Here is a 20,122-nt window from a genome sequence, read left to right as displayed (position 1 = left end):
ATCTAAAAAGAAAAAATCTGTAATAAATGAACACTATTTTCCGTTGTATTTTTTGAATTTCGGCGTATTATTAAAACAAACAAACAAAAGTATTTTTTTTCTTACCTGTCTTAGAAAGTGAATAAAATTTACGATAATTATAATGTGAACTATGTGTTAAAAATAGGTAAAAAACGATGTTTTATGCATCTTTTTTATTTGCATTAAATATGTTTGAACGTATTAAAGTAATGAAAAGATTCTTAACAAGAAAGGTAAGAAGAAAACGTACTTTATTCATTTAATTATTTATTATATAAAACTTGTTATGCATTTATATCGTTCACGAACAGTACATCGCGGTCTTTGAGACCGGCGTCATGCAAATTGGAATATCCCCGCACTATAACACGTTTTGGGAAATTGGTTGTGATCTCAAACTCCTCGGGTGACTGCGGGTGGCTGAATACGAAGTCGTATAAATCCTGAAAAGTAAAAATTAGATTGAAAATAAATAATAAATAAATATACTACGAGAATACACACATCGCTATCTAGCCCCAAAGTAAGCGTAGCTTGTATTATGGATACTTAGATAGCTGATGAATATTTTTATGAATATAATACCCATAAATACGTATAATCTATATATATAAAAGAAAGTCGTGTTAGTTACTTCACTTATAACTCAAGAACGGCTGAACCGATTTAGCTGAAAATTGGCAGGGAGGTAGTTTAGAGCCAGGAGAAGGACATAGGATACTTTTTATCCCGTTCGACATCATTCCCGTGTGACTTGACATGTAACGTCAGTCACTATAAAACGTGGTATAACAAAAAAGAATCAGACTTGGAATAACAAAATTGACGTATAATGACAGCTATGTAATGACGTATGGATGACTATTTGATATTTGTAAGAAATCAATAATATAACTATTTCTATTAAATAAATAATTAACATTATTGCCCAATTGCCCATTCGTATAAACAGTGAAGTGAACTATAAAACTCGGTATGGTTAAAAATTTAAGTTTTTAGGTGAAGTGAAGTTTAATTAATAATGCCGCGACCAAGACGATCGAATCTTTCCCGACAAAGCCGTGATGCAAGAAGAATACGAAATACTGCAAATGAAAGGACTGAAGAAGAACAAGAAATTGCACGTGAACAGCGCCGCGATAGTATGGCTCGACTTCGTGCTTCTCAATCACGAGAGCAAAGTGAAGCAGCCCGTGAAACAGCTCGGTTGGCAATGCAGAATCGTCGAGCGAACAACAGAGGTCAACAAATAGATAATTTGCGACGCAGAACAAGATATTTATCAAGTGCTGATTTGAATCGAGCAGCGTTTCAATACGATTGCAGCAATGATTACAGCTTGCATCCTAGCGTTTGCATTGGGCAAATGGACGTAGTTTGCGAGTATTGTGGTGCATTAAAGTTTTCCGGAGAAACGCCTGGATTATGCTGCCTTAATGGTAAAGTGAAATTGCCATTGTTGACTCCGCCACCTGAGCCATTGTATTCATTGCTTTGTGGCGAAACACAAGAATCACGCCACTTTCTTGCAAATACTCAAAAATACAATGGTTGTTTCCAGATGACGTCATTTGGGGCAGATATTATCGAAGAACGGGGATTTAATCCGACATTTAAGGTATTTATTTTTGTACTTATATAGAATGTAGTTAAAGAATAACTTACTTTATCTATTGGTACCTATGTAGTATATTTGCTAATTCTGAACTCTACTCTCCCACCGAAAAAAGTGTTTATAACCCAGTTAATACTGTCTGGTTTTTATTTTGTAGATACAAGGACAGATTCATCATCGAATTGGATCATTACTACCTTTCGAAGATACACAGAATAAATTTTTACAAATATATTTCATGGGCAACATGGAAGAACAACTTGATCGACGCCTAGAGATCAATGCAGGAATGAAGCGAGCAATTCTTCAAGACTTGCAGTGTCTGCTTCATGAACATCATGCGTTGGTCAGGTTGTTTAAGAGTGCTTTAGAGCGCATGCCAAGTGATGACTATAAAGTTGTTATCAAAGCAGATAAACGACCATCTGGAACACACGAAAGGACATTTAATGCTCCAACAGTAGACGAAGTTGCCATCCTGATTGTTGGTGAACAATTGGAAAAACGCGATATTGTGCTTACACGTCGCGATACTGGGCAACTGCAACAAATATCTGAAACTCATCGATCATATGACACATTGCAATACCCGCTGATGTTTTGGCAAGGAGAAGATGGATATTATTTTAATATTAAAATGAAAAATCCATTGAATGGTGAGTATCAGTATCATAATTTATTTCATTTATTTGTGAAAGACACTGATTTAAAATAATGCTTATTAAAAAAATGGTTAATGTCTGTATTGTTTGCCTTTAAAATTTGCCTTTGAAATGGTTAATTATCAAATTTTTAATTTCAGGTGAAGAAACTACAAAGAAAGTTAGCTCAATGAATTATTACGCATATCGTTTGATGATTCGTCAAAATGCTGACAACTATTTGCTGCGGTTTCGTCGATTGTTTCAGCAGTATTGCGTTGACATGTATGTAAAAATAGAAACGGAACGTTTAACATTCATTAGGTTGAACCAAGCCAAACTGCGTTCTGAGGAGTACATCCATTTACGTGATGCAGTTAATACTGAAGGAAATGCAGCTAATATTGGTCGATTAACTATTCTGCCGGCGACATACATTGGTAGTCCACGTCATATGCATGAATATGCACAAGATGCAATGACATATGTTCGTCATTACGGTCGGCCCGATCTCTTTATTACTTTTACCTGTAATCCAAAATGGATAGAAATTACTCAATTGCTGCTTCCCGGACAAACATCAAGTGATAGACACGACATCACAGCACGTATATTCAGGCAAAAAATTCGGTCCCTGATGAACTTTATTGTTAAACAACGCGTCTTTGGAGATACTCGATGCTGGATGTATTCAATCGAATGGCAAAAGCGAGGCCTGCCGCACGCACACATTCTTATTTGGTTAGTGGAAAGAATTCAGCCTGACCAAATAGATGATATCATATGTGCTGAGATTCCTGATTATGAAGTCGATCCAGACCTACATGATGTTGTTACTACTAATATGATTCATGGACCGTGTGGTGCCATCAATCCCCAATCACCTTGCATGGTCGATGGAAAGTGCTCTAAACGATATCCACGGAAATTAACGGCGGAGACTGTCACTGGCAATGATGGTTATCCGCTGTATCGGCGTCGATCACCAGATGACAACGGTCGAACTGTCACAACGAAAGTGAAAAGAATGGATTTCGTTGTCGACAACAGTTGGATTGTTCCATATTCGCCACTTATTTCTAAATCGTTCAAGACACATTGCAACGTTGAATACTGCAATTCAGTTAAGTCCATAAAATATATTTGCAAATATGTCACGAAAGGCAGTGATATGGCGGTTTTTGGATTGCAATCCTCGAATACCAACGATGAAATTTCACGCTATCAAGTTGGTCGTTATGTGAACTGTAATGAAGCGATTTGGCGTATATTCGCATTTCCCATTCACGAACGTCATCCTACTGTTACGCATTTGGCGGTGCATCTGGAGAATGGTCAACGAGTATATTTCACGGCTTCGAATGCTACGCAACGTGCTGAAACACCTCCAGCAACTACATTGACCAGTTTTTTTGCAATCTGCCAAAGCGATCAGTTTGCACGAACTTTGCTTTACTCGGAGATGCCACGTTATTATACTTGGAATGCTTCATCGAAGAATTTTCAAAGACGGAAGCAAGGCGATGCGGTTCCTGGGTATCCAGATGTGCGTTCTACTGATGCTCTTGGTCGTATGTATACAGTTCATCCAAAGAATAATGAATGTTTCTATTTGCGGTTGTTGCTGGTAAATGTGCGTGGGCCAACGTCATTTGAGTCACTACGAACTGTTAATGGTGTAATATTCCCAACATATCGTGCTGCATGTGAAGAATTGAAGTTATTAGAAAACGATAGTCATTGGGATACGACAATCGCTGAAGCCATTATCTGTGCATCTCCAAGTCAGATACGCACATTATTCGCTATCATAATTTCGACATGTTTTCCATCAAACCCATGTAACCTGTGGCACAAATACAAGGATAATATGTCAGAAGATATTTTACATCAAATTCGTGTCAGTTCCAGAAATCACGATATTGAGATGAATGAGGAGATACATAATCGTGCTTTACTCTTGATCGAAGATATGTGTTACCTCATGTGCGGTAATTTATTAATCAGGTTAGGAATGCCAGCACCATATCGTGAAATGAATGACGCATTTAATCGAGAATTGGAACGGGAACGTGAATATGATCACCAGGAATTAGATTTAGTAGTTCAAACGAATGTACCCCTGTTGAATTACCAACAAAAGAAAGTTTATGATACTTTAATGAAGGCAATCGATGATGAAAATGGTGGTTTATATTTCCTAGATGCCCCTGGTGGAACTGGCAAGACATTCCTCATGTCATTAGTTTTAGCAACTGTTCGGGCGAGATCTAACATAGCGGTTGCAGTTGCTTCTTCTGGAATAGCAGCCACATTGTTAGAAGGATGCCGTACGGCTCATTCAGCATTCAAATTACCGTTAAATCTTCAAACTATTGAAGAACCAACGTGTAATATTGCAAAACACTCAGCAATGGCCAAAGTTTTAGCGGTATCGAAAATCATCATCTGGGACGAATGCACAATGGCGCATAAACGTGCATTAGAAGCACTTAACCGAACATTAAAAGATTTACGCAATGACTCGAGATGTTTTGGAGGAGCAATGATTTTACTTTCTGGTGATTTCCGCCAAATACTGCCAGTAATTCCAAGATCTACGGCTGCCGACGAAATAAACGCTTGCCTCAAATCGTCAAATCTATGGCGCCATGTGAAGAAACTGCAACTGACAACAAACATGAGAGTTGCATTGCTTAATGATACATCTGCTGAAGATTTCTCGGAGCAATTGCTGACTATCGGTAATGGTCAAGTACCTGTCGATGAATCGAGCGGATTAATATCATTTCCAAATAATTTCTGTAATTTTGTCTCATCAAAAGACGAACTTATCAACAATGTATTTCCAGAAATTATTTCTAACTACAAAAATTATGAATGGATGAGTGAGCGAGCAATTTTAGCGGCTAAGAATAAAGATGTAGATGACCTAAACAACATAATTCAAAATAAGATCATTGGAACAATGCATTCATTCAAATCTATTGACTGCGTCACAAATGAAGATGAAGCCACCAACTATCCAATTGAATTTTTAAACTCTTTGGACGTGCCTGGCTTACCACCGCACAATTTACGCCTAAAGGTTGGCTCCGTAGTAATCATGCTTCGAAACATAAACCAACCAAAACTGTGCAACGGTACGCGTTTGGTGGTTAGAAAATTGATGAACAATGTAATTTACGCTACGATAATGATAGGAAAATTCAAAGGTGAGCAAGTTCTCATTCCGAGGATACCGATGATCCCAACCGATATGCCGTTTGAATTTAAAAGACTTCAATTTCCGATACGTCTTGCATTTGCCATGACCATCAACAAATCACAAGGCCAATCCTTAAAAGTTTGTGGTTTAAATCTAGAACATTCATGTTTTTCCCATGGTCAATTATACGTGGCATGTTCACGGGTCGGAAGACCATCTGCGTTGTTTGTTTTTGCGCCTGATAATAAAACAAAAAATGTCGTGTATCACAAGGTACTTAAATGAAGAGCAACCTATGTACTAAAATACAGAAATAATTATGAATGATTGATGTAGAAATTTAATTTTTTTTGTATTTTTTCCAATAAAAAAAAAATCTGCTTATTTATTGACATTAAGGCGGAACAAAGTTCGCCGGGTCAGCTAGTATACAGATAAACACCCAGACACTGAAAAACATTCATGTTCAACACGCAAACATCTCCAGTTGTGGGAATCGAACCCACGGCCTTGGACGCAGAAAGCAGGGTCGCTGCCCACTGCGCCAACTGGCTGTCTAAATAAACCTAGTGTCCCTGTAGCCAAGACATGAGATTTTATGAACTAGTTGTTGCCCGTGATTTCTTTCGCGTAAAAGCATTGATGTGCATACCTATTATTCTCTGAAACTACCACTATGTTGTTTTATTATTTTAAGTAGAGCTTTTGTGACAAAACTAGTACGGGTATATACTACCACTATGTTTATTACTGCCCTAAGCAATGCTGCAATGCTGCAATGCTGTGTACCGTTCAGAATGGGTGGCGGTGTAATTACAGGCACATGTTTTTTAAGGATAAGCGCAAAGGTAAGCCTGAGAGTTCTACATAATGTTCTCGAAGGTATGTGGAGTCCACCAATCCACACGGGGCCAGCGTGGTGGACTACGGCCTTAACCCCTTCTCATTGTGGGAGGAGACACGTTACAGGACGTGTTCCTTGCATGCCCTGCGACATGCTGCTCTGTTTATACGCGAAGGTTTTCCACTCACCATCATGTGGGCCATTTGCTTGGTCCGTCAATTATAACTATAAAAAAAAATTAAAAATATGCTAAAAACATGTCGTTCTCTCTCTCTCTCTCTATCTCTCTGTAAAAACCAAAACAAATGTAACCCACGACCAGACCCTATTTTTGTGCTAAATTTCATCCAGCTCCGTTCAGCCGTTCTGGCGCAATGAGTTACAAATATTCTTCCAAACTTCCAAATTCATAATATTAGTTTAAATAGATAAAGTAGTCGGAAGCCTTTGATCTCGTGGTAAATACCGACATTTTAGCGTCCTTAGTAAAGAAAGGTCCTTTCCTAGTCGGCTTCGTCATACCTATAAAATCTTAGCAAGACAGTAGATAAAATGTGTCCGTGTCAATTTGTCGCCGAGAACGTGACTCAGAGCACACAAATTGTTATAATTTGATACTTCTAAAATTTTTTTAACGACTTTATGTATGATTCCCAGCGCGTAGTGTTTCCACTGCGAACTTTTAGTGGCTCTATAATCTATACTTAGTGCTAAAGGGCATTTTTAGTGTCTTGTTATTAAGTTTTCTATGGTCGAACCTATACAGAGGTCTGACGAAGCCGTCTTCTATCATTTTAATGTGTAACCGTAGCTTACCTGTGTGGTGTTCGCGAGTAGGAAACGCCTGGTAAGTCGCTCTCCCCCGGGGAGGCGTATTAGTAACGCGACGGTATCCTTCCCGGCTAGGGGCTCGCTCGGCAATTTGGCTGCTATTGTGGCCCGCGCCGCTATAATCTGTAAGCAAATAATGATTATTTGCACTAGCTAGATTCAAAAATATAATCAACTAAAACACGCCGGCATCTTCCAACACGACAATAATAGAAATTGCTGGACAGTTATGTGTACTCGGACAGTGGAAGTAGGTACACAATAATATAAATTAGTGGTCTTAGGCACTTAAAAGCCACTTGCAGATTTTGTTAAAAAAATAAAACACGCACACAGTCAACGCACGCAGTCAACGCACGCACGCACGCACTATCTATTTTTGTGGCATGAAATTATTTGTCTGTGTCCCTACAAATTTGCTGACGTCGTCAAGCGATTGGGGAAGCATACGTAGTGCGGTTACCCAATAGGCAAGCAGAAACTTAATTGATTGGTTTAAACCGGCTTTTGTCCTGGATGTCGAAAATCCACGACAAACGCTGGGTGAGAGAAACTCTGTAGAGTTAATTGAGAACTGCTCGCCTTAGAAGCTCGAAATAAATTAGAGCAAACTACCTTTAATGCTCACTGCACGCTCCTGTTTAGTTTATGTAAGCTATGTACCTGCTATGTAGCTTTAAAGCGATTTAGCGCTCCGGAACGATGTCGCGTAGAAACTATTACAGCATGCTAAACGCTAGTTCAAAAGCCAACTCAGTCCAAAACTTAGACCTTACTAGAGGCTTAAACTGACCTTCCCTAATTTCCCCCGATGTCGTCGACCCCTGGGGCTCTACTCGCGTTTTCGCGCTCGCCCTAATCCCCCGGTGACGCTGTCGCAATCCTTAAGGTGGTTATTAGCAACGAAAAATAGTCCGTGGTTTATAAACCGGTTTGCTTAAGTGTCACCTGTCAGTATCATTTGGAACTGTGGATCCCCATTTTATCATCTCGTCCGGGTCCGAATACCGCCATCCGTATTACTGCCGACAAGCAGCAATGTTGCAATGCTGTGTTACGGTCTGAAGGGGGTCGTTGGCGGTGTAATTCTTGAAACCTACGCCTCGGGTTGACGGACACAAGGCGGCAATTTGTAGGATGTTATATTTGCATGCACAATCCATGCATAATTGTAGCTTTGCTTGGATGTATAGTTTTCCACTTACTGATGGTAAGTGAAAAAACATCGCCATCCATCTCATCCAGTGGGCCATATGCTTCAATCACTTTAGAAAAACCGGCCAAATGCCGAAGGTCCGGAATAATGACATCTGGTTACCTCTTGCTTGATTAGCTCTTCCAGCATGTGTTGCTGCGCGTGATCGCGCTGCACCAGGACACGGTTCACGAGATACAGCCGTGTGACAGACAGACAGACAGGAGGACGGACGACGGAGTCTTCGTAATAGTCATGTTTTACTCTTTGGATACATAGCTCGATAAAAATGGCACATCTTGCTTGTGTTGGTCTTCCAGCACAAGCCAGGACAGACGGACAGACAGACAGGCGGACGGACGACCGAGCTTTAGTAATATGGTCATGTTATTCCCCCTGGATACGTAACTCGATAAAAAGGTACGGAAAAATGGCATCTGGTTACCTGTTGCTTGTGTTGCTCTTCCAGCATCTGCTTCTGCGCGTGTTCGCATTGCACCTGGATACGCTTCACGAGATACAGCTGGGTGACAGACGGACAGACAGACAGGAGGACGGACGACCGAGCTTTAGTAATATGGTCATGTTTTACCCTTTGTATACGTAACTCGACAAAAAGGTCCGGAAAAATGGCATCTGGTTACCTGTTGCTTGTGTTGCTCTTCCAGCATCTGTTTCTGCGCGTGGTCACGTTGCACCTGGTCCCGGGCGGCGCGGTCGGCCGCACGTCGCCGCTCTTTCTCCTGGTCCGCCTTCAGCGACTCCTCGTACGCCTCGTCCTGGGCGGCGCGTAACCGCGCTGTCACCTCGCGCTCCACCCTGATAACACCATCATCATATGTCAAATTCTGTGGCTGTGGTCTTGTGGATTTTATTAATAAATAAATAAATAAATATACTTAAAAATGTTGTAGAAAATATTTAGTTCCAGATTTTTAGTTGGCGATATATTACTGTTCCTAAATCCGTCTGTATGAATAAATAAAAAAATAAAAAATATACGACGACAATACACACATCGCCATCTAGCTCCAAAGTAAGCGTAGCTTGTGTTATGGGTACTAAGACGACTGATGAATATTTTTATGAATAATATACATAAATACTTAGAATATACATATAAACACCCACACCGTGACAAACATTCATGCTCATCACACAAACATTTTCCAGTTGTGGGGATCGAACCCACGGCCCTGCGCTCAGAAAGCAGGGTTGCTGCAAACTGCGCCAATCGGCTGTCTATATTGTGGGTCTATTCATAATATTATAGTGGGTCTTATACATGGATTTACTAGCTGTTGCCCGCGTTCTTGCCACGGAAACCGCTTGTTTTCCACGGATACAAAAATATGCCTATGTTACTCTCCGTTCTTTGCCTTTCAACTGGCTGCACGCCAAAAATAAAGTTGATTGCTGACTTAGTTAGAGTGTTAAGGAACAACAAATAAATACCCTATCATATTTATAATAAGTGAGGAAGTAAGGATTTTGATTTTAATGACTTTCCTGGCGTCTTAAGAGCGCTGTGGTTTGTATTTATAATTTTTTTTATTCCCGACCCTTATCCCGAGCCCCAGTTAGCCGTAGGTGACCCACAGATGAAGCCTCATATTAGACAAAACAAGTTTTAAGTGGGTTAGATTTCCGACAAAGAAAATTGAGATTTTATAATTTCTGAATTTGCTCTGGTTTGCATTGCTAGACATTGTTCTCCCTCCCACATAATTGTATCTTCCCCAGCTTTATAAACGCTCTGACTATGAACACGCAGGTGAAAATAATATCTAAATAAAAAATGTGTGATTATAAACGTAGTAAACTCTTTCAGATAACCCTACAGAAAAAGGAAGTAGCGCCAAGCGATTTAGCGTTCCGGTACATAGACTTTTTATTAGCTATACCCCCAAACCATCTTAAACTGCATCATCACCAGGTGAGATAGCAATTAAGGGCAATTTACTTGTAGTAAAATATAAACAAATTGGTCACTCCTGTGTTGAAATCACAGAACAAAAATTTTATTGATAGGAACTGCAAGTCTGAGAGCTTTCTGATATTTTATATTGAACACAGTATTAAAATTTTAAATAAAAACACCAAATCCTTACCTGTCCGCTCTAGCTGCAGTAAGGTGTGGTTCATTCTCTTCTACAATTCTCTGCAGCCTCTGTAGCAATTGCTGCGGTGCACATGTACCCTCATTTCTTGCAACCACAGTCATGCGGTGATCCCTTACACATACTACACACAACAATGGGTATCTCCGACCACCTACTGATTGTGCAACTCGCCAGCCCTCTGACGTGTCGATAGAGCAACCCCAGAAGAGTGCATGTGTGTTAATATATTGGATCACATCCGGGTCGGCTAATGTACTTCTGAAATATTTAAATAAATTTATTTCACTTTGTATAATTGGCAACTCAGACTTACCAACTCGTACAATCGAATAAAACTTGGTAATTTAGGACTACTCAATTCATAGAGTGGAGTGACAAAGAAATTTAAACAATTAAAACTAAATACAATCAACAAATGAAGTCAAAAAATACATAATCTTTAATAAAATTAATTCTTAGTTGATAGAGATATATGCATTTGTTTATTTTGTGAAATACAATGCTTTACTTATTCCAACATTCATATGATGTCAACAGCTTTTAACTAAAAATTAAGTTATTTAATGTAAATTAGTTTTTAAACAAGAATTCTACAGATACTTTAGCAGTAAGTCTTGAACATTAAATTTCTAAATTTTTCTAAATTTCTTCTATGCCTGTTGTTTGCTTTGCTGTCTACAACTAAATGGTCTGAAACTAGTAGGAAAACTATGAATTATTCTGTGTTACAATGTTACCTGCAGAAGTTCTGTGTCTCAGTTGCTGATTCTGAGTGCAGGTAGACTACAAGAAATCTTAGCTCATTCTTAGCATCGTTGAGAGCCTGGGCATAAGTTCCCTGATAGAACACAGGATGCGGGGAATAACGGGGTGTGTAGCTGTTAATGAAGCTCATCACATCCCCCAATGGGTCCGTTACCACTGAAACAAGCATAATTTACATGACACAAAAATACACATATTGCCATTCCCTGCCAATAACTCTTAAGTGACAATTATTATCAGGCTAGAGTGACCAGCTGCCTGATTCACTACCTTTGCTAAGCTATTATCCACATACAAAATATGCAATGGGTTGACAAATATTGCTATCAAATTATGAAAGGAGCAGCACAACTGCTTGTATACCCAGCTTATCATTATCTGATATAAAGAGAAATAGTAAAGACTTTTTTCTTAAGTAAAAAAATGTAGCCTAACTGCCAGTGGCATGCATTTCATAGATGCACAAATAGTGTATAAAAAGTTTAGCCTCTTTGTTTCAAAAAAGCACAGCTTATTACAAATGAATAAGAACTTTGTGTACTTCATAATGAGAAAAAACTATTCTTATAAAAAACTTTTTTAGAAATCCGACAGGAACTATATATTTTCCAACCCTAAAAACTACCCAGGATGCAATAGCTTGCATCTCATTATCTCTATAGCATATTAAGGTCAAAATTGGCTCAGTCAGACACAGAAAAACAAACAGAGGCACTTGCCCATTTATAATATTAATATAGATTTTGGATTATATATATACTTACATCTTCTTTCATCATTTCTGACAAAACTTAGCAGCAAGTTTAAAACAGAAGATATTGTATTATAACACACTGATACAACTAGGTTGACTACATAGCGCAGTAGCCCACGCACTCCTCCTGGACTTTCAGGCACCTCATCTGTGAACACCTGCTGTGCTATGTGATCATGGACAACTGGAGGTGCTCTCGCTTCTGTCGCAAATACTGAAGGTCGACCTTCCCTCATATTGAGCTGTTCCTGTATTGCAACCTATAAACAATTTTCTTGTCCATTAGATATTATCAATAGTGTATCTATATTCTATACTCAGAATAATCTAAAAATACAGAAGTAGACTTTTCATGGCATCAACAGGGAACATGTTAATATAAAAATAGCTACAAAGCTTTTAATAATAATCAGGCTGCAACATAGACTACATAAAGGCTTGTTGAAGCAAGGGTTTTACTATATAGGATGCTCCAAGCTTTGAGAATGTGGTTTTGATTGCTTTAAAAAATATTATTACATATTATTAATAACTACATTGAAAGAAGATTTGATGAACTTAGAGATTTTAACAATGAGGGTTAGGCACATTACACACCAAATTCCAGCCCAGTAGTGAGAATTTCTTGAAAGAAAAACCCACTGCCAAACTATTTCTGGCCCAACTTGCCAACCACTAGATCAATGAAGCAGTTCACCTTTTATAACAATCACAGAAGTGAATGACCTACAAAAATTACTTTACAGATTTCATAGAGCCGAACAATAAGAGAATTCTACCTCCAAATCCCATTGATGTCTTTGAAGAACATCTCTGCATATCGACATATCTTCAATCCCTGTTAAATCTTGGAACTGCAGAATTTTATCAGTTTGTTCTTGGGTCAAACCCAATGCATTGTCTTCTAGGTCCATTTCGACAACGATAATTTGTGAAAAAGAGATACAATCGGCACTAAAAAATATTATATCCGCTAATCTACATGAATATACTTATTAACAAAAATTAACACAAAAATAATGATATAATAGTAGGTTGAAACTCTTTACGGGTTTCTACAAGTAAATGTTTTTACACATTTATCATTAAAGTTAGCGAAGATGACAGTTGTGTCGTGAGTTGACATCGGTTGAGTTGTCACTTGTCAGTCGCTGGCTTGACATAACGGCCATAAAGCACCTATTCGTCCTATATCTGAGTCACAGCTTCATTTTAATTTCTACCGGTTCCCTTTTATTTTTTTGTCTATGCTTCTCATTATGTTGTGGTTAGATTCTCAGAATATTTATTAGCATGATGACAGTAGATATTGAAAGACTTGCTGAATTTGAAAGTATTGAAGATTAATGTGATAAAACAGAGAATTGTTATTTATCTTATAAGTGCAATTTATATTTATTTTCAATAAATAAAACTGTTAAATCTCGTTATCCGCCATGACAGGCCGAATGATGTCACGTCTTAATAATTATAAAGCGCTTGAAATTTCTGCACTTGTTATTTACATACTATTATTATTTTTTTGTAATTTATAACTATCAGTTATGCTCAGTTAGGTGTTTACAGTATAATGATGGAGTGTCCGATCATTTAAATGCTATTTTGTCTATTTTTTGAATCCCCCCCACGCTGAACCAATACTGGTTTGGCGGGCTTTAACGAATATAATATTTACGATTAAAAAAAGGAACAATGATTTAAAGTGCTCTCCGAGGCTCGGGAGTGAGACCAAATTTTCTAAACCTAGCTGCAGCAGTAATAGTAAATTTTATCCGGAACCTGGAATCGAACTCTAGACTTCGTCGTTTGAAGTTGAACATTCAAACAGTAACAGTCAAATCGTAAAACCATATTGGCTTTATCTACCGTCATAAACTATGCTAATTAAAACACAGTTAATTTTACCGTAAATTTACGATTTTACGAGCAAAACAAGAGACACAATGTGAAGATATCATTGCCTTTCCAATAAATTCGTTGGTTTCGTTGTTATATTCATCATCATATTAACGATCATCCCATTGCATTTCCACTACACGGTTCAGGTTATACTCCAACACGCTGGCCTAGTGCAAATTGGTAGATTTCACACACCTTTAAGAACGTTATGGAGAAACCTTCGGCATGCAGGTTTTCTCACGATGTTTTTATTCAATGTTAAAGCATGGCCAAAGTTTATTTCAATAAAAGGCGAGGTGAAAATTATATTTTTTATTTTTTCTTTCCCTTCTTTTTCGGTTGGGGTGTAGGAGAAGGAGAAGGTTCAGGTTCCAGTGCTACCGGCTCTGGCTCGGGCTCTGGATCAGGCGGTACAGAAGGATCTTCATTGGGATCTTCGTATAGAAAATCAGCCTTGAAGTGAGATAAACTAATTATTTAAGCCGAAGACCAGACCAGGGTGTCCAATGCACAACATCGTAGTGGCGCGCACGTCGTACCTACTTGCGACCAAGCCCAACACTTTTAGTTTAATTCGTTGTAAACTTGCAGGCCACCACAAATGCGACATTGATTTGGTCTAGCTAAAGAAGCGACAATTAATACGTAGAATACCTTTAACTGATATAATTCAGGGGCAACGCTGAATAAACTATCAACAAAATCTTCATAGAAAACATTTCCATCGCCACGAACGTTTGCATCACGTAACATTTCTCTAGTCTCATCATCGCTAAACAGATCTGCATACCTTGTCACGATAACTTTAATTTCATCTATTTCCAAGAAATTACGTTTTTCGGTATCGAAAACCTGTTTAATAATAAAGTCAGATTAATCGCTTTATTTCAACGCTTAAGTTCTTATTTTTTTTCAATACTGTGATTATTAGGTTATATTCACTGATATAGTAATTTCGAATAATATTGATTATTATATTTTTTATAACTATACGATATAGGGTTTCGTTAATACAATATAGAGTTATTGTTGTATATTTTGTTTGTTTTTTTAAAGAATACATGGCCCTTTTTTTGGTAAAAAAATAAAAATAGTGGACAGCGTAGGCCGCAGGTAAGCTCCCTACAGAATCCATACGACACCATAAAATAATACATAATACATACATATATACAATTTATAGTAGGTTTTATTATTTGGGAAGTAACGGTTTTTTTTTAATATTTATTATAGGAACAAGCTTAACCTGATAAAAAGTTATCTTACAGTTTTCTACGAAGTCTGTTAAGAGGTGTTAGCCCAGTGGGTAGAACTTCAACTTCGCTTTCAGGGGGCCAAGCTCGAATCCCAGCACACACCTTTAACTTTTAGAAGTTATGTACGTTTTAAGTAATCAAAAATATCACTTACTTCAACGGTGCAGGAAAAAATCGTGAGGAAACCGGCATGTCTGAGAGTTCTCAAAGCTGTGTGGAGTCAACCAACCAACCGCACTGGGCCAGCGTGGTGGACTACGGCCTTAAACCCTTCTCATTATGGGAGGGGACCCGTACCCTGTAGTGGGCCGGTAGTGGGTTAATATGATTCCGATTACTATGAAAAACTAAATACTTACATTAAAAGCCAATTTTAATTCGTGTTTCAAATCAGCTTCTATCACCCATTTATCTAACATGTAAATAAATTGATCTTTTGTTAACATTCTTGTCATTTCTGCCTTTATGTTTTCTACTTCAATCATAATTTCTGCATAGCTTGGATAATGAAAACATCTTTTATGAAACCTTCAAAAAATATGTTTTGATTCAGATTATTTTTACTACTATTACTAGTTTTCTACGTATTGTTAGTTCACCAATATTTATAGTTTAGATATATATATTTCTAAACTAGTACTTTGTTAATATAAGTGCATGTGTAAATAAGCATATAGAAGTTAATAAAAGCCAGTTTTGTAGGAATCAGACACATGTCTTGTAACAGCTGAATCTGCTTTACACAGCTATCACAGGCCGTTCGAGGTTTACACGTGGCGTCATTTATGCTACTTTTCCGCGGTAGTAGCCTACCAAGGACCGAGTGTGATTCCCAGCACGTACCTGTTTTCGCAGCAATTAAAAATCAAACGGAACATCCCATCCCACGTCCACGTCCACGATGTTTTGAATAAAAACTGAAGAAACCATTTTTGTGGAGCCTTCAAATCTGACTGTTACTATTAGTCGGGAGAGATAACAGGGACTATTTAATAATAATTTTATTCAAGTGCTAGTTAACGGTGGCGCGGTTAACAAGGATCGGATTTTAAATAGGTAACATTTTGATACTCTACTTTTTTGATTCCAAAAATTGTTTCAAATTCTCAATAGTAATTACGTTTATTGCTTCGCCTTCATTTAAAATAAGTAATGGCTTGGAATGATTGTCAAACCATTCAATCACATGAGCTAAATCTTCTTCTCTAAAACGTGGTATTACATTTGCTAAAGGCTTAAAAACATCAAATACAGCCATTATTATTACAATTTTGAAAAAAATTTAAAATTAAGGACCGATTATAAAAATTGTGAATTAATTTACTTTCTGTGTGACCGTAGACACTCAAATTTAGACAGTAATAACACGACACAACGCAGCAGCTTTGTATTGCCATAAAATTCCAATTATGATACTTTTTAGAGGTTTTAGCCGGGTTTTGCTTATTTTTATACGGTAAAAAATCATAAGTCAGTGTTTTCTTAGTTCGGCCTCTCACTTCGACTGAAGTATAAAAGTTGTTCGCTCATCTTAACTTGACGCGTGAACTCATTAGCAGAACAATAAATACAAAATAGTGCAATTCGTTATTTTGTACCGTTTTACCCAAGGGCTTGAGAAAGTAGAGTATAATACAATTTTATTCCAAATTATGAAAATTAACTATTAGTATCGCCTCCTTCTATAACTATAACTTTCATATTACTATGTAGGTTGTCAGTTTTTTTTATGGAGGTTTTTTTGATGTTGCAAGTGGTGGCAAACTGAATCTAAAAATTATTTCTAGTTTTAACGCTTGATTACTCCTTTTTTCCACTTTCGACTATTTTACAATTATTTTAGGTATCCATGAAAGCAAAAAATAAAAACGCAGAAAATATCAAACGTAAGAAGAACCACCGGATAAGTAAGGTTAAGCTGAGCAGATAATAGGCTGTATCACAGTTGGTTTTAAATACACAGTTTCAATCCATTTCAGTCTCAATACCGTTGATTTATGGTTGATTTCAGTGATTCAGTCCAGAAACAAATAAATAGTGTAAATTTTTTTTTTTTTACTGGTTCATAGTTGTCACTTGTCAATATACATTTACGTCACTATGGTTGCCACTGACGTAATATAGTTGCGGTTTTGCTTGTTTGATGTTGTCAGGGTTTCACGTTCACCATCTGTGGGTTTTACTATAGTTTTACTTCGTACTAAATAAAACCAGGTGTTTATTGATTTAAAAATCACAAAAATAAATAAATTATAAAAGACTTGAACTTTATTAGCTATTTCATCACAGAAGTTAATTAATAATGTTCGAGTCAGATGATTATGACCAGGTATTTTGGATTTCACTGATGTAGTGTTTTGAAAGTCAACCAAGTATTCAGCTGGTCAAAAATATTTATATTTCAGGTGTTATCACAATTGGATTTCCCCGAAGCACCTGAACAATTACCATCAAAGAACCTAGATGTAATTCCACGCCAAAAAGAATCTTTAAAGACCAATAACGTAGATCTAAAAAGACCAAGAGAAGTTACAAATTTCCAAAAAAATAATTTAGGTTATTCAAATTTAAATGATACAAGAAAGAAAACCAAATCAAGTGATGATAGTGTGTCACCAACTCGCATAAAAAAGAAAATTTTGAATTCATACTTTGATCACAGGAGCCAACGAAAGTTTCCTGGCCCTGCTGGTCTTCTAACAGGTTCTTTCGAAGAGAAAAAAGATGAAAATATTTGCCAAATGGAGCTTCTTTCGCAGGTAATAATTATTACAATACCTGCTGCTCGCGTATCTTTTGGTTTTTCAAAACTCCAAAACTCCAAATTTTGTCAAGATAGTGGTGCAGTTGATGAAGAACAAGTAAAAAAAATCTGTGCACACTTTTGCATTTACTTTAGTAGAATGAATTACTAGTTTTGAAACAGGTGTTATGATTCCCATCTGTTGCACTGAATACAAAATGGTCAAATATGAGATTAATATTTTGATCATACATAGTTATTTATCTATATCATTTTAGCAAACATTGAAGTCATGACATTGCTACATTGAGTTTACCTACACAACCTAAAAAGAAGGAGTTTCCTGTTTAGTTATTGAAATTATGATTTCTAATTTGTTCCTAGTCTAAGTCTTTTGGGAGTGCAGATTGCTGCGGTTGGGCACTATCAGCAAAGCTGTTATAAACTTTTCAATTACTATCTCACATTCAGCCAATTCTTTTTATAGGTACCTACCTAAGATGCTTTTCTTTTCAGGATGTTGATTTTACACAAAACTATATTCATGGTGATGTATTTGAAACACCACTATGGAAGAGACTCTTAGAAGATACAAAAAGCTTAAAGGAAATAAATACAATAAGAGGCACCAAACACCAGGCGTTTGTTGGCAACTTGCAAAAAAAGAAAGCTCATACTGTTATAGCATTTGTAGAGAGTGTAGATAGATCAGCGGTTGATCCTTTGATTACATTGAGAGATAAAACAGGTAAATTAAATTGACAATTACCTACTTGAAATGATATTTTATAGAAATCATAAAAACTGAGCTATATGCTTAATAATGTTTCTATTCTCTGTTGTATCCAAATCTACTACAACTGGCTGTACAGTCAAGCCTTTACTCACCTAGTTCATCCAACATTTTTGACCATGCTGCAACATCTGCTATACTGCTCATACCTTTTATTGCTATATGATAATGCATGAGGTGGAAGATAGACATATTTGCATGTACAGTGTTTTAAAACTGGACTAAGATGATGACAATGTCCCGGTGATGTTCAAAGTTAAATACTGTATTCAAAATATATAACTGTTCTTGTTATTATCAGGGCATATAAAGTGCACTCTTCATAGAGATGCTTGGTCATCATTCTCTCCATACATAGTGGCAGAATACTGTGCCCTAGTTATTTGGAGACCTACTGTATTGACAACAGGGAGTGCATTCAAAAAACACTATCTTAATATTACTTTAAGTAATATATGGGCTATATACAGCTCAGCCATCATAAGCGAAGATGAATCATTGGCAGATGGTTATCTTAAGACATGTGAAGAAGATTACACTATTATTAAAATGGATAGAAGTTTATCAGGTTAGTTTCATTGTATTTAATTAAAATATTTAGCCCCCTTCATTATTATTAGCTTTAAAAATTAAAAAATAAACTTAAATAAATATAGCAAGCAAGACTCAAAGTCTGACTAAGTTTTCCATAACCATTTGGGAAATGTATTAAGTTTAGTGGTTTTATAATTATATGACCAATTTAAAAACACACATATGCATAACTACGTTTGTTTTACAGAGTTATTGCTGATTTCTAAGAAGTGTCTAGTTTTAATTTTTTAACTAGGATCATTCTTAATGTACAAAATGAAGTCCTTACATAATATACAATAATTTCATTACCCTTCTTAAAAATTTCAACTCTCCTGGTATTGCCCTTTTAGTAGTTAAAAAAAGTTTTTAATGTTATTTCATTTCCAATCTAGTAATGCAAGAATTATCTTTAACCATTCAAAATTTAGAGTTGATAGCATGTATAAAGCTTCTGTTCATGAGATTATAAGGTGTACGTCCCACCTAATAGCTTATTCAAATTGTATTTGGATTTTATACAAAGCTGGATATGAAACTGATATACTTATTTATGAGAAAATTTCTTTTCAGATGGTAATTTCTCTCCAGAAAATGAAAGCCTACAAGAAAGTTTTGATGATTTGGACAATGTATTCCTAGATGATGTGTTTTAATTCACATTATATCTCATTATAAAGTTAAGTTCATAATATAACAAAAATACTAAAGTTGCAAAAAAATTTATATGCCAATGTAAATGTCTTTTATTTTTAAACTGGGTTTATCAGACTTGATAAATCATTAGTTTTCAATAAATAATAAATTATTTGCATATCCTCTGCAGAGTTGCGACTAAAAATAATAATAATATTTTAAGGA

At 36.7% G+C, this 20,122-nt stretch overlaps 3 protein-coding genes across 3 annotated transcripts; 1 reads left to right on the top strand and 2 right to left on the bottom strand.

The window, feature by feature from the left end:
- Positions 1-255: 255 nt before the first annotated feature.
- LOC120631042 (FAS-associated factor 2) lies at positions 256-13,116 on the bottom strand. The gene is made up of 7 exons (XM_039900438.1): positions 12,777-13,116; positions 12,008-12,257; positions 11,216-11,399; positions 10,467-10,736; positions 9,000-9,174; positions 7,146-7,283; positions 256-464 (listed from the first exon to the last, which is right to left on the bottom strand). The coding sequence occupies exons 1-7, from the start codon at positions 12,909-12,911 to the stop codon at positions 306-308; spliced, it is 1,311 nt and encodes a 436-aa protein (XP_039756372.1). The 5' UTR covers positions 12,912-13,116; the 3' UTR covers positions 256-305.
- A 1,077-nt stretch (positions 13,117-14,193) lies between these two features.
- Positions 14,194-16,476, bottom strand: LOC120631142. Its single transcript, XM_039900590.1, has 4 exons — positions 16,229-16,476; positions 15,512-15,680; positions 14,551-14,748; positions 14,194-14,349 (listed from the first exon to the last, which is right to left on the bottom strand). Exons 1-4 carry the CDS (start codon positions 16,408-16,410, stop codon positions 14,209-14,211), a joined length of 690 nt encoding a protein of 229 aa, XP_039756524.1. The 5' UTR covers positions 16,411-16,476; the 3' UTR covers positions 14,194-14,208.
- An 803-nt stretch (positions 16,477-17,279) lies between these two features.
- LOC120630941 lies at positions 17,280-19,997 on the top strand. The gene is made up of 5 exons (XM_039900306.1): positions 17,280-17,481; positions 17,558-17,911; positions 18,412-18,643; positions 18,990-19,256; positions 19,835-19,997. Exons 1-5 carry the CDS (start codon positions 17,455-17,457, stop codon positions 19,915-19,917), a joined length of 963 nt encoding a protein of 320 aa, XP_039756240.1. The 5' UTR covers positions 17,280-17,454; the 3' UTR covers positions 19,918-19,997.
- The last annotated feature ends 125 nt before the right edge of the window (positions 19,998-20,122 follow it).

The sequence above is a fragment of the Pararge aegeria genome, chromosome 17 (assembly GCF_905163445.1).
Source record: "Pararge aegeria chromosome 17, ilParAegt1.1, whole genome shotgun sequence".
Classification (NCBI taxonomy): Eukaryota; Metazoa; Arthropoda; class Insecta; order Lepidoptera; family Nymphalidae; genus Pararge; species Pararge aegeria.
This window is presented reverse-complemented; position numbering and strand designations above follow the sequence as displayed.

Excerpts from the sequence above, each read along its gene's own strand:
- LOC120630941 (XM_039900306.1), top strand. The coding sequence starts at position 17,455 with ATGTTCGAGTCAGATGATTATGACCAG. Across the intron at positions 17,482-17,557 it reads AGTCAGATGATTATGACCAG|GTGTTATCACAATTGGATTT; the intron begins GTATTTTGGATT and ends TTTATATTTCAG. Across the intron at positions 19,257-19,834 it reads AATGGATAGAAGTTTATCAG|ATGGTAATTTCTCTCCAGAA; the intron begins GTTAGTTTCATT and ends ATTTCTTTTCAG.
- LOC120631142 (XM_039900590.1), bottom strand. The coding sequence starts at position 16,410 with ATGGCTGTATTTGATGTTTTTAAGCCTTTAGCAAATGTAATACCACGT. Across the intron at positions 15,681-16,228 it reads CAATTTTTGGAATCAAAAAA|GTTTCATAAAAGATGTTTTC; the intron begins GTAGAGTATCAA and ends TATTTTTTGAAG. Across the intron at positions 14,350-14,550 it reads CTGAATTATATCAGTTAAAG|GCTGATTTTCTATACGAAGA; the intron begins GTATTCTACGTA and ends TCTCACTTCAAG.
- LOC120631042 (XM_039900438.1), bottom strand. The coding sequence starts at position 12,911 with ATGGACCTAGAAGACAATGCATTGGGTTTGACCCAAGAACAAACTGAT. Across the intron at positions 9,175-10,466 it reads ACTGCAGCTAGAGCGGACAG|GGTGGAGCGCGAGGTGACAG; the intron begins GTAAGGATTTGG and ends TGGTGTTATCAG. Across the intron at positions 7,284-8,999 it reads AAGAGCAACACAAGCAACAG|ATTATAGCGGCGCGGGCCAC; the intron begins GTAACCAGATGC and ends ATTTGCTTACAG.